The following is a 26,964-nucleotide window of genomic DNA, read 5'->3' on the forward strand; positions in this document are numbered from 1 at the left end:
GTTGCCATCCTGTTTAAGGAAATATTATTAAGCCCTTGCCACATTTTGGCGACTGAAGAGATGCATGATAAACAATCAGACCCTGGCCTCAAGGAACTCACAAGCCAGTGTTTATCCTGGATCCCATCTCCTCAGGACTCCAAGGGCACTTTGAGGGGGCAATGAGCGAAGGTGCCAAACAAAGTCATGCACTGTTAAGAGGAGAAGACAATTTTCTCAGCCCTCTTTCCCCTTCCGAGTAGCATATACACATTATGCCAGTAAACCTCCTGAAGACACTGCCCCTGTCTTCAGTCTACTGGAGAAATACAATTTTTGAATTATCTAGAAATATTTTCATATTTGCTTCTTTCTTTAGAAGCCTTCAGAGTGTTTTAACATTTAAATCTTCACATTGGTTGATTTTTATTCTCAGGTATGATAAAAAAAAAAAGAGATGTACAAAATATGTAAGCTTTTGGAAAAATGAAGAAGCTGGTTCTGCAGGTACGATGTACAAGCTAGAAGGGGAGAATGGCATTGGCACCAGAAAGTAGGGGACATAGTTTGTTCACAAAAATTGACCTCATCAATAAGTAATTTCTGAACATTTTCCAGGTGCAAGATGCTAGAGATACAAAAGAATCTGATAATATCAGCCGCGTGTGTCCTCCACGGGCTGACCTCTCCCTGGGAGGCAGGTAAGCCTGCGGGCAGAAGCGTGGGAGGTGGAGCCGAGAAGAGGAAGCCCAGAGCTGGGTGTGAGGAGGCTTAGCTGACAAGGACAGTGAGCAGCAATAGCAGGCCAGAGAGACACAGTGCGATGAAGAGGATACTGTGTCACCCAGAGAATGAGCTCCACCCGCCCTGTTGGCTATAATGTGAAACCCAAGACCTTTCAGGAACCAGCCATGGCCAAGGACGAAGACATTCTTCCTGCTCTGGCAGGAGTCAACTGCTCTCCGAAGGATTTCAGTGGGCAGATCCTCCTGGGGAGGCTATGGCTTGGAGCCAGGGTGCTAAGGTTGCCTTAAAGATCCTCATAGTCTGACGCCCGGTCTCTAGGCCCTAAGGACCTGTCACAGTTCAGCTCAAGTCCTGCAAAGCTGTAATTAGCGATGGTAAGGCAGACCCAATAATTTGTTGATTTAAATGGGGACTTTCACAGCTTGAGACACAGAGTCACCCTAGCTATTAACCTTGAACACCTAATGCATGGCCATGCATGATTCCTGTTGCTGTTTTAGCATATTTGTGTCAAACATCCTTTAAGAATTAGAAAAATCAGAGATATTTAAGGGAATGACCAGTAAACCCTGAGACAGGGAAGCCAAGATTTCAAAACCCAAAAGAATCCAAAACTGAGTGCTGTTGCTAAAATAATCCAAGATATCATAGAATCACTATCTTTAAGTAAATAAAAGCCAGCTGCAATCCACCCTAGACTACAACACACAGAGCTGCCCATGTGAGAAGCAGTGCAGCTACAGTCACACTTGCTCCTTTGTGACTTCTGGATTGGGGTTCCCACAGGCTACCTGCTCTATTTTCTTTGTCCTCTGTGCTTCCTCCGTCCTTGGTCTCTGCCAACTGGCAGTCGCTTCAGCTTTTCCTGGTTCCCCAGTTTCAGTTAATCCACATAATCACTGTCAGTCTCGTTTGCCCATCCCCACCCTCTGGAAATGTCATGTATACTATCCGCCTATAAATCAAGTCAAACAATCCCAAACACAATTTTTAAGTTTGGTAAAAATCTTCCTAGCCATTTTTATCAGATGTGATAAGCAATCCACAGACTGCAATTTAATATGATTCATAGAGTTACTGGGAAGTGAAAAAAGGTTTTTTTCCCTGAGACCATTCATTTGTGAAGAAAAGTTTTGCCTTGGGGACAGAGTTTAAGTATTAAAAAGTTAAAACTTTACGTAGAAGCCAGGAAGCCCTTTTACTTGAGAGATGACCTAGTGTGAGAGAAAAACTTAGATTTTGGAGTCCGACAGATTTTAGTTTGACCTAGCTACATGACCCTGGAAATATATTTATCAAGGGGACCAAAATATTCTGGGGGAAAGGTGGTGACTTTCTCTACCTATTTATTTTATAATTACCCAAAAGAAGGTTCTTCTAGAAGAATTTCTCTGGAAGCATACACTTTAAATTTATGACATTGCTTAAATTGCAGAAGTTTGTTCAGATGAGCTAATCAGAGGATTGGCAAGCCTTCTTCATTGCGACATAGGTTACCATAACCTTCCTCTTGTTACAAAGTTAGATATTGGTGTTATCCAACTCAACAAAAACAAGGAATACTCTTAAAGTCACTGTGCCATGTCACCTCCTGCATGGTGCAACGCATTCAGGAGCCAGGCAGTCACAAGGAGAACGGTTAGCACAGTAGAGGGATGAAAGGCACACATTGTTTCCCCAAGTCTATGACAGCAGCTGAATAATGGCGTTTTCTTATGGAAAGAAGTGGGTTTGCTTTCTGAGAATTTCTCTGTATTTTCCTTGGATTCAGGACTTGTCAGCGAGGACACCATAAAACCCAAGGATAAGACTCAATCAGCAATAACTCAACACCCATAGAAAGGGTGGTTTTCAAAGACCATTAAGAAGCTGTTTGTAATTTGAGCTTCTGAAACCACTTAGGAAGTTCACCAAGCCAGAGAAAAGCGCGAGTGTCTCTCTTTGTGAGCAGGCTGCATAGTGAGACGGAAGGCCCCATAGCAGGGAGCGCCCCATTTGTGCTACATCATGTTTGGTCCTTACGGCTAAGATCCAGCATGGTTTCCATGAAGAGTCCCCTAGAGAAGGTTTGTAGTTTGTTGGATTAGCACTCACAGGGGAGATGTCTACACATGTGGAATGATAGAACAATCCTCTACTCTTCTCCGAAAGCCAACGCTCCTGATTTAGTCCCTCCAAATTCCTAAGAGGAATGCTGTTCACTTGATTAAAAATGGTAGTTTATTACCGCATGTCCTGAGTTTTTACAATGTGAATTATACATAAATATTTTCAGGTTAACACGGGCTTCTTTACCAACAGCATATGTTCTTCACCACAATCTTCAGAAGTGATAGAAAGATATTATTAATAGTATTATTATATCAAATTATTATTGTGGATGGCTTAGATTAGCTCTTTGATAAGAGGATAGGAAGATCAATGAGGGACCTGAAGTTGAAGGGGGACACATAGAAAAGATTCAAAGTAAAAATAAATATGTCCTTCGCACTAGCAACTATTCTTCTAGGAAGCACTTCTATAAGTACTTGTACATCCACATGACTATATCCACCCCAGTTGGATAAGGATATGGATATAACAATGCTCATTGCTGCAGTGTTTGACACCACACACACAAGAAAACTGAAAACTAAGAGTCAATTCAAAATAAATTGCAGAGCATCCACAAAATAAGATAGTATGGAACAGTTAAAAAGAATAGAAACTGTGAACTTTGGCTCCTGTGTAAAGATGTAAAGAATAAATTGCCTATCAGCCCATATAGTATGATCTCATTGGCGATTATAAAAAAATAAGGAGCTAGTTATTTCACTAGATTCTTAGACATACCAGGAGAATTTTCAGAAAGATGCTCTACGGTTACCTAGGAATAGGCCTAGAAGTTTGGAAGCAGAGTGCAAAGTTGGAGTCATACTGTCCATTATAAATATACCAGTACCCATGTTTGAAATGTTTACATGTGGTAAAAACTTTACTCTTTTTTAAATTTAATGTTTACCATATTTTTTTTCCTATTACCATTTAGTCCCCTTATACCCCCATACCCTCAAGCAATCACCACACTGTTGTCCATGTCCGTGAGTCCTTATTCCTTTTTGCTCAATCTCTCCACCCCCCAGCCTTAAAGCCAATGTTTAAGTGTGTGTAAAGTTTTATGTGAAAGGATAAGGGAGGAGGAAAACTAGTCAGAGTGCTTACATGTGCCACATCCCTGACTCTGTATATGTTACCTCACCTACTGTTAGGACAACTCCATGAGCCATGACTTTTTTTCAGCTTGTGGGTGAGAAGTAGAGGCCCCAAGGGGCTGATTTATGACCTTCACAAGCTACGTGAACAGATTCAACCCAATTTTCTGAGACCACCCCCCCCAAAATCCGCATGTATGTATGTCTGTAGGCCACGCTGATATGATTGTGTATAAAGGTAATAAGAAGAAAAACAAGAAAAAGCAGAAGTATTCTACCTTCTGGAATTGGAAGCTGAAACATAAGGCTTGTCTGACAGGGTCAGCCTATGGGTCTGTAAGGCCACGCTTTGACCTCTATGCTAACAAGTAGTAATTGTGGTGGTACACTTGTTCCTATTAATTGCTTTGCAAATATGCTCCAAGTGTTGTTGTATTGAAAAAAAATTAAACGCAAATTGGAATGTAGTGGCTCCAAAGAACAAAGTGGGAACGAAGGATTAGAAAGGTAACTAGGAGCACTGGCTTTACCGCATTTCAAACAGCTTCTGTTGTTCCAGTTAGAATTGTAAAATAAAAGGAAAAATTATTTTTTCTTTCAAGGCTAAATGGTAAAATGGAAAACTAATTTAATGTTGCCTTTGTATTACTTTCAAATTAAAATTAAAGCCACCCTTTTACAGAAATGGCTCGCCTTACCAAGGTCAAGAAATAATCAAACAAAATCCTATGAAATTATTCATTTCACTGTGATTTTTTTCTCTTTTGTTCTTCTACTGTTCAGAAAGCTTATTGACTTGTAAGTGACTCTTCATGCTAATATGCACAATATTTATACATCTATAAGTAATACCCACTTGCCCAGTGGCATTCCACACAGAAAAAATAGAATTTTATGTATCATTAAGCAGTTTCCAAGGTGTCAGCAATTTCATGCAAAGCATCAGTATAATGACTTCTAGCAATACTAGCTAAATAACAGAGTGTTTGGAAATTTTTAAACCACTGCATTGAATACACCTGGACCCCCTGATTGAGCTAAACACTCCCTCCCTTTTCCCCGTGGGTTCTGCAAATATGAGCAGCCCCCAGCCCCTTTACAATAGTGTCTCTCTAGGGAAATGGCCCTGGGAAGGGGACTGGGAGTCAGAGGCTCCGGCCATCTTAGTGGCGGTCAGCAGAGAGACCCAGTGGCCAGGGCCACTGCCTGTTTGCAGGACCCAATGCCAAATGACAATGTGGGGCTCCTTGCTTAAAAAGCAAAAAAAAAAAAAAAAAAAAAAAGTGTCATTAAAAATAATAAAACAAAATTTTAAAATTTTTCTGGGATCTCTTTCTCTCAACCTGCCATGGTGTTTTTATTTACTACTTAATGTCTTTCTAAGTAAAGAACAAAATTTAAATTTTAATTATTAGCATGAATTTTAAAATTCATCTTTGTGTTATACAACACCAATTTTAAAAAAAGCATTTAACTCAAAAGCAAAGTCATTGAAATGGCACAATTTATCTTTCATAGCTCATCCATGCATATGAATATTGTTCTTATCAGAACAGTGAAAATGTTACAGAAAACTAACTCAATTGTTTTTATTTCATTTATTGATATGTCTGCATTCCACTAATACTTCTCCATTGGCTTATGATAAGTAAGGAAAGACAAAAATAGGAACTGCCTATTTTTCCTTTTCCTTCTGCTATCATTTTCAGCATTAGTAGATGACTAATACAAAGAAGTAACTCAACTAAGAAAGGGTTTGATGAATCCCTTGGTCTTTTGTGGTTTTTGGAATGCCATTGCTTTGTTTCTGAGTTAGAAGCAAGTTCTGTACTCAAACTGAAGTCTCATGCATTCTGGGTCCAGCACAGTTCTGTGCTTACAGGCCACCGTGGGTCCTGTGTGCAAACAAGGACGAAAGGAATGGTGACACTATATTGTGTGTATTTCTTTTGCTTAAGCTCATGCTCCATTGTCCCACCAGTTTGACTTAGAAAACTCAGTTCAAAGGTAAAAATACTAAGAACTTAAAGAGAGTAACAGGAGAGCAGTAAGTACTGGCCCTTCTGAGTCCTCTGTGACTACTCAGCCCACACGGTCGGAAGCCTGGCCCAGCTTTTGAATCGGCAAAGACAAAACCTACATCACTTCCCAAGACAGAATGTTCAGGGCTGCTGGCTGTGCAAGGGGAGGGCTGGGGAGCAGAGTGAGAGAAGAGAAAAGTGCCCCCCATTCAGGAGGAACCATATAATGACACAACAAAAAAAATCATTTTAGTCCAATCCCAGCCTAGACAAATTAAGTTGGCCAATATTTCATACACCATTCAAATGTTTTTTTGTCCTTCACGAAATAATGATTCATTGTCAGTGCTGTTTCCAGCCAATATATATATTTAAATATGTATATTTCAAGCACAGGAAAATGTTCCTATGTGTTATAATATAATCAAGGGCGACATTTTTCTTCTATCCTGGGATGAGAGCTACACTATGCTAAAATGCCAAAAGTGTATGTGAAACCCTCCCCTTTATGAAGGATAACCCCCAAGTCCCTAGTAATTCCAGGCTAGAGAAAATGGAAATGTTTTTACATGAGCCCAGATGGCCCGCGAATTATTTTCTGTGCATATCTTCACACCATAAATGTATTGCCTTTTCAATTGTGACTAAATATATTCCTCATTTACTGGTTATTATCGCACAAATAAAGTTTATTTTTAATTCTTAAGAGTTACTACATTAAATAATGAATAGAAAAAGACAAAAATGATTCACTTTCAGAATGCAGAGGTATAGTTCATGTGATTAAATTTTATGCCTCAGAAAAATTGCAGAACACTGCACAGGCTAGGCTGACTTACTGAAATGACAGTGTTCGATCTTCAGATGTCCAGGACATGCTCTCCATGTTTCCATGTCCGTCACACTCAAAATGTGTACTAACTCTTCCTAAAGAGCTCACAAAAAGAAATTAAGTTTGCTACTGATCAGACTTCAAGCTTTTTAAAATTCATTTTTTAATTATAGTTGACATATGACATCATATTAGTTTCAGGTGTACAACATAATTCTAAGATATTACAATAGCCTTTCATAACAATTCTCGTAGAACCTACATTCAGCGAGAATCTTAACTGATGCTTATAAACTGTTTTTAAACTTTTAGTACTATTAACTTTTAAGTAAGGTAGATACAAGCCCTCTAATAGAGCTATCAGGAAAGTCATTGTTTTTATTACCACTGTACATATCACAGAATATCATTTATTCTTTAATTAAGTGACTATTTGCTGGCACTTTGATAGGCTGGAAGAGGGTGTGGCATCTGCTTTATGGAGTTTAGGGACCAGTGGGGAAAATAAACATTAAAGCCTATACTGCTGGCAGAAGTACTTACCTACTTGTCCTTGGATGCATGTACACGTGCATCAGATAGGTGGGAACGGGAAGTAAAATTAGGCGGTGCAAGTGGTGTCAGGGAATGACACCAGGGGAGGCACAGAGAAAAGGGAAGGAGTCACTAGGAGGGGGTAGGGAATGAGGAATTACAGATTATTCAAGGTCAAGGTAACAGTGCGAGTGAAGTGGCAGGAAGGAGTGATAAGCCACTCTAAGAATGTTGGGCTTCACCCTAAGCAGCGGGGACTGAGGAAGGCACCTCAGAGGAGGTAGTGCCACTGACACATTGGGTATTGCAAAATGGTGGCGTAACAAATGCCCCGCAATTTGACATAACGAACTGGACCAATGCTCACAAAGCCCGTGTCTATCCTAAAACAGCTTCCACAAGTTCTGTCCCTTGGCATCTCGGTTTCTCTCTTTCTAAAATGGAGCAAGTATCAACTGCTTGTTCTCTCTTAAAAGAGCATCTTGACCACATGTAAGTTTCAATGCCTGTGAGCTATAAAACTGTTTAAACTGAAGGAAAGAAACTTTATCACGATACATTACTATTATGAGTTATAATAGTAAACAGCAACTATAAACAGTAAATAGTTAACTTTACATCTACCGATGTAAACAGCAACTATAAACAGTAAATAGTTAACTTTACATCTACCGATGTAAAGTTAAACAGCAATTTAGCTCAGTTAATAACCTCCCAGATAATATACATTAGCAGGATAAAAACCAGGATAAATGAGCCACAATTCTTAAGATCATATCTCAGCAGAGGGCTGCATTGGGAGTTAGATGGGATGTATGACATAGGAGATTCACTGTGATGTAAAATTAGTCTGCTTCCTCGCTCCTTCGAGTGTAACACCATCTTTCACAGGGTTACTTGAGTTCCTTCAGTCTATAGTCTTTTTCAATATCCCTGCTATTCGGTCGCCTTTATCAACCATGTTCTGACAGATGCTAATGGAAGAAAAGTGGGCACTAGCTCTTTCAATTATAACCACTGGGATCTTTCAGTTATAATATATAGTTAGTGCCATTCTGTTTAGCACGTGATCTCTAAATGCTCTGTTTGTGTTGCCTTTGACTCCTTAACCAGATGATTCTCATAACTGCTATAAGCCAGAGTGTGAAGCTATACCCAGAATGATACTCAAAGATTAATTTCAAGAAACCTTGCCCAGACCACTGCAGCCATTTCTTAACAATATAGTTTTCTCACAGCTGCTTTCTGGCCACGTGATCATAGAAGGCAAACAGAATGGATCACATTCAGCAGCAGTCCCCAGCCTCTAGGCTGTGGTCCAGTACCAGTCCAGGCCTGTTAAGTACCAGGTCACACAGCAGGAGTTGAGCTTGAATGTAACGCACTTGAATCATCCCCAAAACATCTCCCTACCTCGGTTTGTGGAAAAATTATCTTGCACAAAAACAATCCCTAGTGCCATAAAGGTTGGGGACCCCTAGCCATTCACTATTTCTAGACCCAGGTGAAATTGTGAAAAATAGAGTACAGTAGTACCACAACTGTGGGGCTGCAGAAGTCATTTCCAGCAACAAACTGGTATAGGTCTGTGCGAAATTTCATAGTTGAACAAAATGATTGATAAATGAATACTATTATTTTTACTCTAACAAATTAATTGACTATTTAACAATAGATTCTGATATAAAGCTGTGAATTGAGTGGATTCTGTATTTCACATCAGGAAAATAATCACAGTCAGCATTTTGCTAAGATTAGAGCAGGAAATATGTTTAAAAACTGCCTTTCTGATGATCAGTTTGAAAAAGACAATCAAGCTTTTGCTAATTATTCCTCCTAGCTACCGTCTTTGGTCTTCATAATGGAGCCAGAAGAAAAGCCTACCTACTTTATTATCTACTATGATTTCCACTTAAATCTTTCGCAAAGTATGTGCTTTCGTAATTCAAGTCTTAGGAGATGCTCTCGGAAAAACAGTTTCATAAAATAAAGAGTTCTACGGTTAAGTAAGTTAGGGAAAGACTATAAATTATGTCACTCCTTGGATATTCACAATAGACATTAGCATACTAAAACCACCGAGAAGTTCTACAGTGAGAAACTTATGTAATTTCATTTCACCCGTAGGTACCCCAAACTACCTGACCGCAAACCCCTGTTTTTAAATACCTCTTATTAATATCCTGTGAAACAGTGATCCATGGAATGTCCTTTGGAATAAAATGCATTAGAGCAAGGACACATCCAACAATGCCAAGTTATTTTCCAAGCATTAACTTTAATCAATAAATACCACACATCAATTGCACCCATTCAGTTACCTAAATTGTAATTCATTTTAAAAGTACACATTTGTAACATTCTCTGGTCTAGTCATTGAGCACAGGAGCTGTAGCAATAGAGTATCTACCCTTAGGAGCTTCTGGTATTCTTGGAAAGAAGAGATACATCTCCTTAAAGGAAGCTGCACAGTAAAGCTACATGTGATTGTGTAAAACTTAGGCAGAAATAAGTACTATGGGAGTTGAGAGGGGGAGGGCAAATGAATGAACTTCACCCACTTTTAGAGACAATGGCAAAGCATACACACCTTTTGTTCCCTTCTGCCTGTCATTTTCTTCCTTTTCCCAGAGACACACTGAATACAAAAGGTGTTATTTGTTCTGTGCCCACAGCTTTGGCAATTTAGGATCCCTACATTGTTAAGCCAAAAAACATTCAATGTTAGAGTTTACCTTCAGGAAGTCTTAGCTCTCAGAGCCAGGGTGGAAGGAAACTGTGACCTTCATCTAAGCTACGAGAAGCCCTTGACTGGCCCCCAATGGTCCCGTTGCTTCTAACTTGGCCCGCTGATTGATACACAGTTCCCCAGGCAGCAGCCAGAGGGATGCTTTTCAAAGGTAAATTTAACCAAGTCTTTTTCCAGTGGCTTCCTGTCACACTTAGACTAAAACCCAAATTCTTTACCACAGGCTACCAAAATCCTGTGGTGACCTAGCCCAGCTACCTCTCCCACTGTGGTTCCCACCACTTTCTTCGCTTTGTGAGGTCCAGCACCACTGGGCCTCAGGGCCTGTGTACTTCCTTTTCCCCTGAGGCATTTCCCCTCATTTCATTAGGTCCCCACTCATCTGCTACCTCCGCAGAGAGGCTTTCTGCAGACACCTCATCTAAAATAGCAGCCTCATCTCCCCCTCACTCCCACTACACCCTCCATTCCCCTTGCCCTCCTTACTTTTCTTCAGTAGGCTTATTGCTATTTTTAGGAAAATATTTATAGATCTCCTTGTTTACCTCTGTGAAGGCAGAGGCATTATTCCGTATTTCTGTTTTTGCCACAGTCTATATGCTCGGCACATTTTAGGTACTTCATAAATGTTTGTTGAATGTATGAGTCAGTCAATGAATAATTGAATGATAAGTTTACAGTAGAATAAACCTGTACAGTAAAACAGGATATATGTCAAAGAATAGCTGAATGATGTAGAAAATATACATTTTCTCATCAAAACCCAACAGGTAACAAACTACGGTGGTAACACAGGAATTTTAAGAAGTTGTTCTGGAGAGAATCACTTATAGCTGGGTGGCCTTGAATAAGCTACTCAAATTCTGTGTGTCTCAGCCTCTTATCTGTAAAAAGAGAAACAATAATATCTACCTCACAAGGTTATGGTGAGGATTAAATGAGATAATGGACATGAAGCCCATGGGACAAGTGCCTTCCACAATGGACGGTAGCTATTATTAATATCCCAAAGCCTCTTTTATAGATTTTTCTTAAATAGAAAGGTACCTTTTATTAATTCCAAGTGGAGGTTCTTTGGCCCTTTAATATATGAGAAGGATAGTCAAATACTCATGAAACACATGGTAAGTAATAAGCAAAGAAATGTTTTAGTTATTGTTTTGAACTACTTAGACAAAGAATATTCAGCATTGTAAAGAAATGAATATACGATGCACCACTTTTCTACTAATGTTTTTTACTTTTTAGCCTTGTAGGAAAAAAGCTATATTGGCGGGGAGATAGGGGTAGAATGAAGGGAAAGGTACAGGGAATAAGAAGTATAATTGGTTGGTACAAAAGAGGCAGGGGGAGGTTAAGAATAGTGTGGGAAATGGAGAAGCCAGAGAACTCCCATGTATGACCCATGGACCTGAGCTAAGGGGGAGGGGATCCTGGTGGGAGGGGGTGCAGGGCAGAGGAGGATAAAGGGGAGGAAAAAAATGGAATGACCGTAACAGCATAATAAATAAAATTTACTTTTTAAAAAAGAGTTCTTTTGATTTTTTTAATGACGTTAATTTTGAAATAGTTTAGGACTCCAAAGAAGTTGCAAAAATAGTAGTTTCCATGTAGACTTCAGCCAGCTTCCACTAACAATTGCATCAGACATGATCGTAGTAGAGTCTCAAAAACCAAGAAATTACACTGGAGCAATTCTGTTAACTCAGATCCATACCTTATATGAATGTAGGTGAAAGATTTTTTTTTTTTAATCTTAGGGTTAGGAACTAATTAGGAACCTATCTTAGCTCTATTAATCAGGCAAATGAGGTACACATATTAGTGTATAAAAACTGTAAATTATACAGTTTCTTTCATTTTTAAAGAATTTTAGAATTTAAAAAGCTATTAGTTCCAACTCATGTAGAATTCTGGTCTACCCATCCTGTAAAAGGAAAACAAAAAGCCCTTCACAGTTTCAAAGGGATGTCGACGAGAATCCCTGAATTTAATCACTAAGGTCCAAGACCTTCTTTCCCTGAAAAACTAATTCCTTCTTTTTTTTTTTTTTTTTTTTAGTTAGTTCTGGATAGTGCTGTGCATTAGCATTGGAGGGGAAGTAAAGTTGCAAGCAGGTCCCAAACTGAAGAAGCATTTTAACTCATACTAGATGAGTATGAGGGCAGAGATGCAGGGAAAATACAGTCACTGCAGTCTGGGCTGGTCACGCACGAGGGAACTCATCCCAGCTGTCCCTCCCCCAAACCACATTCCCTTTGCCCCACAGCCTCTCTTCGCACTACTTTGGGAAAGAATACTTTAGCATGGAGACATCTCCCAGCTCTAAATGTGTACAAAGTTGCATCAAGTTAAATTTGTTTTTGATAGAGTAGAAGTTCTTTAAAGGAAAAAAAATCTAGAAGTACAAACACAAAACTAGCTACAGGTGAGACACTGACACTTTTTGTGTTTTGTTAAAGAAATGCTTTCTGCTTTCCTCTTTTGTGTAATCCCACCCCACAGGGTGGTCCACTTGGGACAATAAAGTATGCCTAATATACCAAGTTTGAGGTAACACACTGTTGTCATTAAAATGTCCTGGGACTGAGAACATAACTTTTTTGTTTAGGTCTATCCTGGCTGAATTTTTGGTTCTTAATAAGACTTTCCCAAAGTGTGATAATCTTGTTCTAAAGAATAAAATAGATTCAGCAAGACAAAATGTCACATTACCTTCGTTCGCATGGAGTAAAGGAACACAGAATTTGGAACCAGAGGACATGCAGTTAAGTACTAGCTCCACAAGTTAGCAAATAAGTAAACTAGAGCAAATCTTACCCTCAGCTTCCTCATCCATAAAATGGGTAATGTAATAATAATAACAACAACAAAAATAACAACAATATCTAGCAGATTTGTTTATGGAATCAAGATTATAAATGTGAAAGTCCTTCACAAATGAAAGGTATAAGTTATTGTTATGTCATCTGAAAGAAAGATATAATAAAAAATCCTATTTAAATCTATTGGGATGTTTTTATAACAGAAGTTTAAATACCATCCTAATGAAATGATTTAACAAATAAACTTTTCCTTTCCTTTCTTTTCTTATTTTCTTTTTAACTGTAGAGTGAAAAGACTGTAAAGGGAATGGATGAAATCCTTCATAAAGTTCTTCATAAAGAAATCTTCAGAAGTTTTTCCTCACAAGTGTATAAGGTTTATGAAGTCAATAGTGTTATTTTTCTCTTCATGAGTATTGTTTACAAAACTGTCCCCTGGGTCTTGCTTTTATGTAAAACCAGGAGGAAAAAACCTAAAGCTAGTCTGCAAGAGTTTTCATAAGTCTTCATGGTAATGAGAAAAATAACCCCAAGTTGGTGAGCTAAATTAATTAAATTTATGTAACTGTCATTTATCCTGAGATCATGTCCTTCCTACATTATTTAGTGTAAAAATCCCCTTTCTCTTCTGAAATGATAGTGATGAGGCAGCAGGTAGTCAGGAAGCAGGAAACTCCAGAGGTGCCCCAGGGCTAAGATAAAGAACATGGATAAAGGACAGAGACCCTGTTCTAAGACTGGTAGCTCCTGCATCTGGAAAAGCATTGAATCCTAGTGGATCAGGAATGCACTGTGCAGAAGATGCTACCTGATCTCTGCTTCATTATAATTTCATTATAATAAATTAGCATTGTGGGGGGACCCACCCTAGAGGAATAAAAATCCTCTAGCCCCTGAGTTCGGGGCCGCTGCTACTGCCGCGGCGGTGGCGGCGGCGGCTGCTGTTAGGCTCTTCTCCGCTCTTCTCTCCTCCGCTCTACTCAGAGTTGGCCTGCTCCCATGTACTGTGGGGCTTAATAAATCTGCTTTTTCTCGCTTTCTTCTATAAACTGTGTGTTCAGTTCAATTTTTTTGTCCGCGATCACCAAGAACCTGGTTACCTCTGCCCACCCGTGACAGTGATAGTGGATGGCAACTGTTTTGTTTGTTTTCAATGTCCTTACTCTGCAAAATAAAAGTTGGCTACCCCATGTCAGGCCCCAATTATTTTTCGAAATTGGACTGGCCCCTGACATGCCAGCCCCTGGGAACCCTTGACTTAAGAGGTTAATTGGAGGCGGCAGGGATGGCGGTAGGGAGGCCAGTTCAGCTGCCTGTGTTTTGCTCAGGTCCCCAGAGGCCCGGGCCCACTGCCCCACATCCGGGCCGCCAGTAGTCCCCTGGCTGTGTATCTGCAGCCCAGCCCCCACCCCGTGGCTCCTCATCCCTGTCCGTTTCATTTCTCCCAGCCTCTCTTAGCTGGCGTCATCCTTCCAGACACAGCTCCCTAAGTTTGCCATGTGCAGTGACCCTGTGTTGACCCCGAGCCATGATACAAACTATGGGATTGTAATGAATCTCTAATTACCCGCAGTACCTCCGTGAGTCGTCAGCCCTGCTGCTCAGCTATATTCCTCACCAATTTGGTCATCACGAAGCATTCAGAATGCAGCCAAACTCTTGTGCCCGGAAGCTGGGAGCCCCCACAGTCTCTGCCAAATGAGGCTGGCTCTGCAGGCTTCTGGGAATGACAGGATGATTTCTTCCTTTGTTATGAATCAGAGAGGGTGTTTGCACATGAATCATTCAGCTCTGCGTGGGGACCTTGTCCTGACTTTTCTTTATTCTAGTAGGTCTGGCTGAGTAGATGCTCAGGAACTCAGGGGATTGCCCTTGGGCAGAGGGGTTAGCATTTTTAACTTCATGTGATTAATTCTGAAATCCTACGTCTTTTTCTCAAGCCACAAAGGGATATTGCTTAGATTTAATAAAGTGACGAACAGTTGGTCTTGATTTTCAAGCAGAAAATGTCATTTCTTACCAGAGGGGAAAATAGCTTCATGACAATAATAAGAGCTCCCCCATGTGCCAGGCATTGTGCTAGAGGTTTTACATACGTTCTGTTTAATATTGACTAAAGCTATAACAAGAAAGGTATTTTAAAGATGGGGAAACTGAGGCTTGAGCAGTTAAGTAACGGGTAAGTTTCCAAATTCATACAACTAGAAAGCAACAATTTGCCTTGCTCCAAAGCACATGTTCTTCAGGAGTATTTGTAGTTGGAACTGGACAGAGGTGACTGGTCAAAGGGTAGAAGGACTTTTATTTTACAATCAGATCCCAGGTGAAGAATTACTCCTATTTTTCAAAATAACTCATAGAATTGTAATTCTTTTAAGATTAAATGAGGTAATGAACATGAAAATAATGACTTGAGGAAAAAAATTAGTAGAACACTTGAGAAAATGCACTGCTAACTCAAAAAAAAGAAATGCAATTTAAAAATCTCTGGTGAAAATATTAAATATTCTCTTCAGCATTTAAATATCATCTTGCCTGTGAAAGGTGATGAGGAAATAAAGATAAATAAAATAGTCCCACCTTCAGGAAGTTCAGAGACCATTATTGTTACTTTTATTTCCTACTTAACATAGTATTAAAAGTTATATTTCTGATAATACCACATAAAAATGTTTTAGAGGAGATTACTAACATTTCTCAGCATTTTAAATGCAAGGCTTGTGGCACGAATGATGTCACACTGTCTCTACATGTGGGTAGAGAATGCTTATTGGCACCGGATACTCAGGTTATGCCCAAGCTGTGTAACAAATATTTTTTCAAGGAATAAATGTATGTGTTCTGTGACTGTGTCCTAAAACAGAAATGGAAGCGCTATAAAAAAAATGGTTCCATACCGCATTTCTGAAGCCAGCCTGTTTTCCTAGCTTCAGGTGTTTTTAGTCCATAGGTGTCTTGCAGTTCAATTCAGTCTTCTGATTTGCAGGTAAGTTGTACTTTTGCTCTACAACAAAGCTGTGTGGCTAAGATAGTAATACTTTGTTTTTGAAACTGACACCCTTCTCCTACCTCGTAGCACAGATACTAGAAAGGAAGCTGCCTCTTAAGGAATAGTTTCATAATGGAAATCCACAGTTCCTAAACCCAGAGACTCTGAACTGTGCCCTCCCTCGCCGCATCAGTAAACAGGAGGTTTGAGTTAGAAGAGAATTTGGAGATTAACTAACACCCTCATTTTACAGATGAAGAAAACAACACACAGAAAAGTGAAGCGACTTCAAAGACACACATCGGCACACAGAATGCCAGTGGAATAAAAACACATTTTATTTGACTTAAGAAATTTGCATTACCATATTTTTTGAAGGTTGCTCCAGTGGCGATTATTTCGTATATGTCTCTACAAATACAGGACAGTTTCATCTATCTAAAGAAAGTCTGTATACATTTTGGCAATATGGGTCCAAGTAAAAGAATAAATTAGGACATATCTACAAAAATTGAATATAATATAGGGTTCCTAATACATTTTAAGCATTACAGTTAATAATAATAACTACCATTTACCAAGTGCCTTTTATATGTCGTGTAGCACTCGTCTTCACAACAATCCAGACTGTGTTATGAATCCCATTTTATAAAATAAAGAAATAATTTACATGCCAAGAGTCACAGAGCTTGTAAGTAAAATCAGGTTCCATCTGCCCTTAAAGCTCACGTTCCTCCCCCAGCCCCCATGTTAACCCAAGTGCCAAAATGAGAAGGGAAGGGTAGTCTCGCCACATTTTCAAAGCGTGATAAAATGTTTGTATCATGAATTTAAGTCTGGAAATAATTTAGACAAAACACGCTTAATTAAGTCTCTACCTGCAAGGGCTTCACCCTGGATCATGGTCCCCTCTGACTCACCACAACAGCTGAATCAGCAAAAGTATTTCCCTCCAACTCAAGGAGGAAGGACCCCTCCAATCCCACTTGCAGATCAGCCTTAAAGGAATAAGGAGTAGGCATTGATTAGGGGTATCTTTCCAGGCAAGTCTTTGCCTTTAGTATTATTCTCTTGCCTGCTATTATTATGTTCCTCCTTGACAGCTGGAGCCTAATTTCAGGAAGTGCTTATTAAAATTCACACATACATCAGAGAGTTAGAGAGGCTTGGCTGTTCCATTTTTAGTCCCTCTAGTACTCGTACCTGCAGCTGAAGAAAAGAGACAATGGGCCTTCCTACAACTCTGCTGGAAAAACAAAAGCGAACAACTACACTGTTAAAGAAGTCAGATAACTGTCTAAAACAAGGCAGCAGATGAAGTGAACCAATAGAATAGACGCTGGTGAATTTTGTCTGTCGCACAGTTGTGTGCAAGGTTTTGTTTTGGGGTTTTTTTTATTGTTGTTCAGTTACAGTTGTCCTGCCTTTCCCCCCATTGTTCACCCCTACCCCCTCTCCCCCCACCTCCCACAGCTAATCCCCCACATTATCTGTGCCCATGAGTCCTCTGTTTGTGTTCCTTGGCTTGCCCCTTCCCCTTCTTTATAAGACTTCTATGAATTTCCCTGTGTAGTCCAGTACCTTGTGCTCATCCTCAAATAACTTGTAAAGGAGAAAGGGATGTTCCCATATGGGAGAAAGGGTTATTTGTGATAAGAAGTAGTGATAATCAAAAGAGTAATAACCAAAATTTGCAGACTGCCAAATCTAATGAGGAACACCAGGCTACTGATAAATGAATTGCCTGGAGATTCACTTTTTATGTCTGCCTTTCTCACACTACCACAGTATACATTTTCATTGTTGTTCATTGGTGTTAAAATCAAATTGGGTCCAGTCAGCTTTGCAGTACTCATTATGGATTTGAAGTTTTCAAGTTATTTTTAAACACTGATTTATCATCATATAAATCATGTATAATGATTTAAATCATGCATAATACCTTTGAAGAACGTATGTAGAGGAATTTAGTCATTGTTCATAAAGTGAAGCTGGTAACTCAAGGACTTGGGAATGCTCAGAACATTAGGTAGCATGTAGTGGCTGTCACAGGGACAAAGGTATATGATCACCAAATCCTATTTTATTTTGTTCTTTCCTGGGTGCCCAGAAAACTACACTTCCTAATCCACTTGCTAATAAGGAGTTTTGTGTGCCTACTGATGGTCTATGAAATGTGTGCAGGAGTGATGAGAGTCACTTCAGAGCTGAGGCAATAAAATGCCTTGCGTGGTCTCTCTCCTGTTCTTTTACTTTAGAAAATGGCTAGGTCATGAGCTGAGATGGTGAAATCTCTACCAGCTGGGTCCCAAGGTGATTCCACAGAGCAGAACTCTCCACTAACCTGCTCAACACAGGTATCGTGAGCAAGAAATACCATGTAAAGCATTCAGAATTAATTTATTTTTGCAATATGGTTTAACTTAATCAGACTAACAGTACCCACCAAAAATGAGATATTGTAACCCAACTCTATTAAAGTAGAAGGGAGGGAAATTCTAAAAATTTGGACAAACGGGTCTAGGACCTCTACGACATACGAATTCAAGCTAACGGCCTCTACACAAAGATGGGGCCACATAAAGGTGACCCCTTCAAGCAGTGAACTAAAAAACAAAAAAATGTGCCCAGCAGAAAAAAAGATGTTGAGAATACACTGTGACCATGGCCTTGGCTCTGGGAGGAGCAGAAAACAAAAAGAAAATAGGACCCTCTGAGGAGTCCGATCCACGTCAGACTGCTCTCCTGTCAGGCTGGGGCTGGAGTCTTTACCGCCCGTGCAACCACACAAACCTTCCCAGCTGAAAATTCAGTGAAAGTATTCCCGAGTTGGTAATTACCTTGGACACCTGGCAGAGACAAAAGCAAATCCTTTCTGAAGGAGTCAACTGTAAAACCAGGCCTTAAAGAGTTCTCTCAGCTAAAGTGAAAAGCACAAAGGCATGAGGAAATAGGCTTACATTAGTGAGAGTCATCAGGTTTTTGAACTAGCAGAATGAGACTATAGAGTAATACACCACAAACTGAAGAATACATATTTTCTTATGCAGATATGTAGTATTTTTAAGAGTTTCCTATGTTTCACTCTAGACCATGAAGCAATAGTCAACATATTTTTTTTAAATCTATGTTGCATAAAGTACATTTTCAAAACACAATGCAATTGTTAAAAATCAATAACCACAGAAAACCTTAAACATAAATTTGGCAGTTTCCCAAGTGCCGAGTTAGCTGCACCATAAATTTTGGTGGTAGTGATTTCATTGTTTTTAATTTCCATTATATTTTCCTTTGTCCTATCAACCAAAATTGGGGAGATGCAGCTGATGTGGCACTTTAAAGGAAATTTGTTATCTAAATTCTCATTAGAAAGGAAGAAAGGCTGAAAAATAGATAAATCAAGTATCCCACTTAGTATGTTAGAATAACCGCAGAATAAATCAAATGAAATTAAAAGAATTAAAATAAATCCAAGGAAATTAAAAGGGAGGAAATAGTAAAGATGACAGAAAAGCTCAATGTAATAGAAAAAAAAAGATCGAAAAAAATGGGTCTCAAGAGAATGAGAAGACAAGATGCCACAGACTGGGAGAAAATACTTACAAAAGACAGAGCTGATAAAGGACTGTTATTCAAAATACACAAAATACTCTTAAAACTCAACAATAAGAAAACAAACATACTGAACAAAATATGGTCAATAGACCTGAACAGATACCTCACCAAAGATACACAGATGACAAACAAGCACCTAAAAAGATGACATCAGATGTCATCAAGGGAATGCACACTAAAATGACACTGACATATCACCACCCTTCTACAGAATGGTGAAAATGCAGAACACCGACACCACCAAATGCTGACAAGGATGTGGAGCAACATGGGCTCTCATTCATTGCTGGCGAGAATGGTATAGTCACTGTGGATGACAGGCAATTTCTTACAAAACTAAACATGCAATCCAGCAATAGAACTCCTTGGTATTTACTGAAATGGGTTGAAATGTATAGGTACACAAAACCTGCACATGGCTCTTTAAAGCAGCTTAATTCCCAATTGTCAAAACTTGGAAACAACCAAGTTGCTTCAGTAGGTGAATGGACAAATAAACTATAGTACATCCATGCAATGGAATATTACTTAGCACTAAAAAGAAATGATCTATCAACCATTAAAAAAAAGTGGGAAGAAACTTAAATGCATATTACTGTATGAAAGAAGCCAATCTGAAAAGGCTACATACTGTACAATTCTAACCATATGGCAATCTGAAAAGGGCATAACTATGGAGACAATGTAAAGCTCAGTTGTTGCCAAGGGAGTGGAGGTGGGAAGGCTTAAATAGAGGATTTTTAGGCCAGTGAAATTATTCTACATGACCTATAATCATTGATACGTATCATAATACATTTATCAAAACCCATAGAATGTTCAACACCAAGAATAACTGGTAATATCAATTTTGGACTTTGGGCTAAAATGACGTGTCAGTGTAGGCCCAACAATTTTAACAACTGTACCATGTAGTATGGGATGTTATTTGTGAGGAACGTTGTGAGTGTTCTGACTCTGTGTTCATCAAGCAATCTCCCATTTATTGTAAGCAGATCTGCCTGCAGGAAGGGAATATGCCATTCACCTAGGTTTCAATTATTTATGATTCCTGAGGATAATGCCAGATAAATCCAAAAGCTGACCTCTGATTATGATTTGGCTACTCATATACTTTGATTATGGGAAAAGAATTTTATACCAACCTGAATAAGCAGGTTATGTTTCTCACTGAATTCATAAAATGGTCATTCTGATTTGTATGATTCTGCGTGCCCTTGAGTTAGTGCGAGTTCTGCCCCACAGAGCTGATCATCTTGAACTGATGTGCAAGCATGAAGTCCAAGTCTTCAACAGAGTCCAAATCCAGCTGTTCTCATGTTAGGTGACATCATTACCTCACATTCATATTCCAATCCTTCTGGTTCATTCCTGCATGGATCACATTAATGTTCAACTAGCAATGAAAATTAAAGGTTACAATTTAGAACTATAATATATAAAGTCATTCCTGAAACTCCACAAATTTTGAAAAGTCAACTAACTCATTCTATTTCACACGTTCAAAATTTGATAGGAAAAATTGCTGAACACAAACAAAAGCACATGTACACATAAAGAGTGTTTCAAAGTCAGTTTTATGAGAAAGTTATGATTCATGCAAATGATTAAGGGACTGCTACACTTTTCTGTGATGCTTTTTCTAGAAGATGGGCATATCATGACTGAGCACTGACCAGTGGGTGAGCTAACTACACGGATATTTACCCAGTGATGGTTGCCTGTTGAGACAGTAAGCGGCAACATAAGTAGCCATACAAAACCAGCTGAACCTGTTAGGACTTGAATATGATAAGCATGTTTTTCAACAACCACACCTTCCACCCTCTTTAGCAGACCTTTTTTTTATTCTGGCTTTTTTGTTTTTAAACTGCCAACAAATTATGCCCACTCAGTGCTGCCTCTGGCCCATTGATTCTGCTTGGCGCTCTTTGAAATTTTGGACAACATCCTTCTCAGGTGATTGCAATGTGAGTCAAGTAGAAAAGGAGGCTGTCAACAGTCCCAGCGAGGTCCAAAGTCTTGGCAGTGGGTTTCATGCCAGCCTAGTACTGTCACCACATCCATCAGGCCCAGAACACACTGTTACTCTCACAAGCAGTCATTCCCACTGCCATCACACCAGGAGAGAGGAAAGCCTTCTCTTTACAACTGACTGTAAGCAGCTTGATCCTTGTAACCAGGAGGAGTACAGAAATCACAGGCAGGAAGTGCCCTGTGGCTCATCTATAGATTCTTTCCTCCCTGAACTGTCCCCTCCCTCTCCCAAGTCTTCACTCTTCTCAAAAGTGAAGATAGTCAGGAAAGAGACTCTTTGAGCCCAAGGATTTGGCTACAAGCCAGAAGGACAAACCAAACGTACCACAGAGGGGAAGCAAAGGTATAATTTTGGACTGCTACAGAAAAGAATGCAAAATCCAGAGGCAAGGTCCCTGGAGCACTTCAGGGCTCTTGGTGAATGAAAACTGATCCCGAATTTCAACTCGTGATCCTTAGCAGGACCTGTTTCTGGGCAAAATAATAAAGAAAGTAAAGTTTATCACTTTTGTTCACCATATCCGTTCCCTGCCCTTCTTCCCTATCCACCAATAAGGACCTTTTCTTTCCTGGTGATCCCACTGGAACCTTCATTCTGGTTGATGTTGGAATCATCCATATTATAATTCATGCAAATGATTAAGGAACTGCTATACTTTACTGTGACGTTTTTTCTAGAGGATTTGAATATGAATGGAGGATAATATGTCAATGCAAAGAAATAAGGCTTGATTAGTGAATGTTTGCTCCTCTCAATCCAGGCTCCTTTGCTGCTTCATCAGTCTAGAACTAGATGTCATTTTCCTGTGTTGGTGAGAACAGCATGTGGACTAAGCTTATTTAAAGCTAATAACAATCACAGCTGCTGTCTATTAAGTGCCTGCCTTATTCCACTTACCAGATCTTTTACATAAGTTATCTCATTCAATCATCACAAAAACAATATTAAATGGATACTATTATTTCTATTTTACAGATAAGAAAATCAACGTAAGTAATTCTAAACAACTAAGTGGTAAAGATAGTGAACGGCTTTGAAAGCCCTTGACTTCTCTACTATACAGTATCTCACGAAGCAAAAATTTCAGTCAAGTTTTAAAATTAAAATATTAAAATTGGATTTCCAAAGTAGCAGTAGAATACAATTATGGCACTGAAAGAGGTGATTGGAGTATATCTACCTGCTTTACCCACCTACCTCAAATGAATACTGTGAGATTCTCCAAAAATCTGGGCTTTTTTCTAAGATGAAACTATTAGAATAAATCTGTTTTATTTTTTTTAAATTATATTCCTATACCTGGACCACAAAGAAAACCTCAATCCCTTCTAAGGAGAAATAATACAAACAACATTCTCTGACTAAAATGCAATGAAACCAAAATTAACACCAAAATAAAAAACCAAAATGGAACTTCCACCCAGAAATTTAAAATATGTTGTTAAATAACAAAAAAAAAATATATTGAGTGAAAGAAGTCAGACACTAAAATTACATACTGTATGACTTATTTATATGAAGTTAACAAGCAAAACTAATCCATGATGATAAAGATTAAAATAATTATCACCTCTGAATATTGGCTGAGAATGGGCACAAAGGAAGTTTCTCATGGATGAAGACCGTCTCAGTCTTGATCTAAATGCTAGTTCCTTGGGTATATACATATACAAACATTCATCAAGTTGTACAATTGAATTTTGTGTAGTTTATTGTATGTAAATTATACCTCAATTCAAATTTTAAAATCAATTAATATAATACAACACATTAAAAATTACAATGGCCCTGGCTGGCATGGCTCAGTTGGTTAGAAAGTCATCTATAACTAAAAGGATGCAGGTTCATTTCCTGGTCAGAGCAGATACCCAGATTTTGGATTCAATCCTTCGTCCAGGGGCCTACCTTGCCCAGTCTGGACATGTAAAGGGAGGCAACCAATCAATGCTTTTCTCTTACCTTGATGTTTCTGTCTCTCCCTTCCTTTTTCCCTTCCTCTCTCTAAAAAACCATGAAAAAACATCCTCAGGTGAGAGGAAAAATAGAATAAGAATGATCAGTCCATAGTTTAGAGAAAAAGAATTTGATAAAATTCATCACCTGTTCATTAAAAAAAAAATCAGAAACTAGAAATAGAAAACTAGGAATAGTGGAAATTTCCTTAATCTGATAAAAAGTGTAAAAACAATCCTACTGAAATTGAATACTTAATATTGAACTGCTAAAACTTTCCTCTGAAATCAGAAATGAAACAAAGACACATGTTATTGCCGCTTTTATTCAACATGGTCCTAGCCAGGGCAATAAAGCACTGTCATCATTTGTAAAGGGCATAATTGTGCATGGAAAAATCCAAAATACTTTAGAAATAAGTTATTATACTTAATAAGTGAATTTAGCAAGGTCTCAATATCTGATCAATTTACAAAAATCCATTTACTTTTATAAATAAACAAAACTGTTAGAAAAACAACATTTATAATAGCACTGACTTTAAATACTTTAAAATAAATCTAATAAAATATGCACAAAACCAACACAGATAACTTTAAAATATTACTAAAAAAAATTGTAAAATTCCTAAATAAATAGAGAGCTATACCTTGGTGATAAATTAGAAGATTCAGTGTTGTAAACATGTCAATTCTTCCAAAACCAACTGACAGACTCAATGTAACAATCAAAATCCCAGCAAGGTTTTTCGCAGGGAGAAACTGACAGGTTTCTAAAACATATTTTTTAAAATGCAAAGAACCAAGAACATACACAGTAGATTTGAAAAATACTTTTGGAGAACTTACACCACTAGGTACCAAGCTACATCAGTTAAGACAGCGTGACACCAATTCAAACTTAGGCAGACCGTTGAGTGAGAGGCAAGAGGGAAGCCAGGAAAAGATCCTGACGTGATCACCTGACTTAAGGCGGAGGCTGCGTTACAGAATCGGGAGCAGAGCAGAATTGTAACAAATCATGGCAAGTCAACTGGATATCCAAAGAGAAAACTTAATCTGGATCTCCCATTACACCAAAGAAAAATTTAATTCTAGATAAACTGTAGATGAAAATATGTAAGGTAAAAACAATTAAGCTTTTAGAACATGATGTAGGAAAATACCTTCATGATCTTGTCATAAGCAAAGACTTCCCAAAAAGGAATTTAAAAAAGCACTAACCATATAAGGAAAAAAATGATAAGTTTGACTACATAAAAATTAAGAACTTCTACTCATTGAAAAATTCATTTAGAGGCTTGAAAGCTTAAGATGCAGAGTAGAAGTCCCTGTTTGCAATTCTTACAGCTGACAAAAGTTGTCAGATGTATTCAGAATATTTAAGGAACCTCTTTAAATAAAAACAGTGATACAATCCAACAGAAACACGGCCAAACACTTGAACAGGTATGTTACTTCTCTCCAAAGAGCTAAATCAATTTTGGCACATCCAGTGGAGTACTATGCTGCTATAAAAAGGAATGTGGAGTATCTATTCATTACTGTACTATGCTAGGAGAAAGTGGGAAAGTGGAAAAGAGGGTGTATGGCAATATAAATACTTATACGTGTATTATACTACCTCTGTCCATAGTTTGGTAGCATAACCACACAGAAAGGAAATAACACAGGTAACTTTAAAATGCAGTATTTCAAATATTTTCCCTAGTGTAATATATTCTAAGGACCAAGGAAATACAAATAAAACTTAAGACTGTTTTCAGTAATTATATTTTTAGTGGTAGTTTTAATATTATTCTGATTCCGTTACATATTTATGGTAAGGTGAAGCAAATAAGTAATTATTTTAGTGCCAGAATCAGGAACATTTGTGTGGAATAAAAGAATACAGATGTAAGAAGAGTTTAAGTAAAATCTTATGGTCCTGAATTTGACTTGGAAGTATCAGCATGAAATTAGGATGTTTTTATCTTTGAAAAATACTTAATTTCTGATCTTTTTGGACCTGGTGGAACAGGAGGCACATCACAGGAGTGGACATTCACCACAACAAACACCAAAAGGCCCAGGGCAAGGAGCTCAAGAGCCAGGGCATCTACCTAAAGCTGTTGGTCAAGCTGTACAGGTTTCTGGCCAGACAAACCAACTCCACCTCCAACCAATTGGTGCTGAAGAGGTTGTTCATGCATCATACCAATCAGTTATCTCAGTCCCCTTCCCCTGTGATTCAGAAGATAAAGCTTCCTAGATGGGAGGGCAAACCTGCTGTCATTGTAAGTACTACAACCGATGACGTGTGGGTACAGGAAGTGCCCAAACTGAAGGTGTGTGCACTTGGTGTGAACAGCCACTGGATCCGACTCCTCAAGGGCAGGGGCAAGATCCTCACCTTCAAGCAGCTGGCCCTGGAATCCCCCAAGAGCTAGGACACCATCCTGCTTTCTGGTCCTTGGCCAAGGGCCCACAAGAGTACAGGCATTTTGTCGAGGCCCCAGGAACTCCTCACAGCCACGCCAAACTCCACGTATGCTTCAAGGGCTTTGAGCAAGCAAGAGGCTCATGGGCCACACACAGCTACAAAAATTAACCCAGATCCTACCTTATTATTAAAAGATTTGCATGCAAAAAAAATACTTATTTCTTAGCTCTGTCCACTAAAAAGGCCTAGAATCAATGACTAATCCAGAAGCAATATGCACTCCTGACATCCAAATGGTAATCTTTAGATGCTACTTCCCATTAAAAGAAACCAGAGAGCCTTAAAAAAAATGTCTGCTCTACATGTGAGGCAGGAAATCTACAGTTTGCCATCTAGAGAGTGAGAAAAATATTGGGATTATTAGAATTTTGTCAAATAAATGCACTAGACAACTTGTAAAGGTCTTCACTGATTAAAGATATGGTAATGTGAGCAGCAATAACAATAATATCTGAAATGGATTGAAACATAACAAGTATGTTTAAATTTGTGCATATGATGATAATTTAAAAAATATATTGGTTACTTTTGGAAAATGTTAAAGATTTAACTCATTATTTTGAAAACTGAGTTAAATAATGAGTTAACACATGGAAAGAAACATTTGTTCTGTCTTTATTATTGAATAGTGCCTCAATCTGAATAAATACTTGATAAAGAATACCTTTTTAGAAAAGCGTTCCAGCTGGTAAATGAAAAAGGAATAATAGAAGAGCTAGGACTAACTGAAATGTTGATCAGAGTGTTTTGCTGCTCTTAATGAATTAATGGATCTAGACAATGATCATTAATGGCTATTAACATCTCAGTAAGAGAGACAATCAGTTTATACCTCCTGATGGATGTACACAAAGTGAAATATTCTTGCTGAAAAATAAAAGGTCAAACCTGAATCTGATCGATCCTCTATATCAAGCTATCTATTTATGGGAAATAGAGGGACAAGAAAACATTCTCAGCAATACCAAGGGGATAGGAATAGCAAAGTGCACAAACAAAAAGTTACAGAA

At 38.6% G+C, this 26,964-nt stretch overlaps 1 protein-coding gene across 1 annotated transcript; it reads left to right on the plus strand.

Moving 5' to 3' along the window:
- The first annotated feature begins 465 nt into the window (after window positions 1-465).
- On the plus strand, window positions 466-26,062 carry LOC129072319 (60S ribosomal protein L18-like). The gene is given in 4 exon segments (XM_054575781.1): window positions 466-486; window positions 598-680; window positions 25,493-25,925; window positions 25,928-26,062. Coding segments are annotated over 4 exon segments (672 nt in total).
- Window positions 26,063-26,964: the final 902 nt, after the last annotated feature.

The sequence above is a fragment of the Pteronotus mesoamericanus genome, unplaced genomic scaffold, assembly GCF_021234165.1.
Source record: "Pteronotus mesoamericanus isolate MK-2021 breed Mesoamerican mustached bat unplaced genomic scaffold, CSHL_Meso_final contig_116, whole genome shotgun sequence".
Taxonomy (NCBI): Eukaryota; Metazoa; Chordata; class Mammalia; order Chiroptera; family Mormoopidae; genus Pteronotus; species Pteronotus mesoamericanus.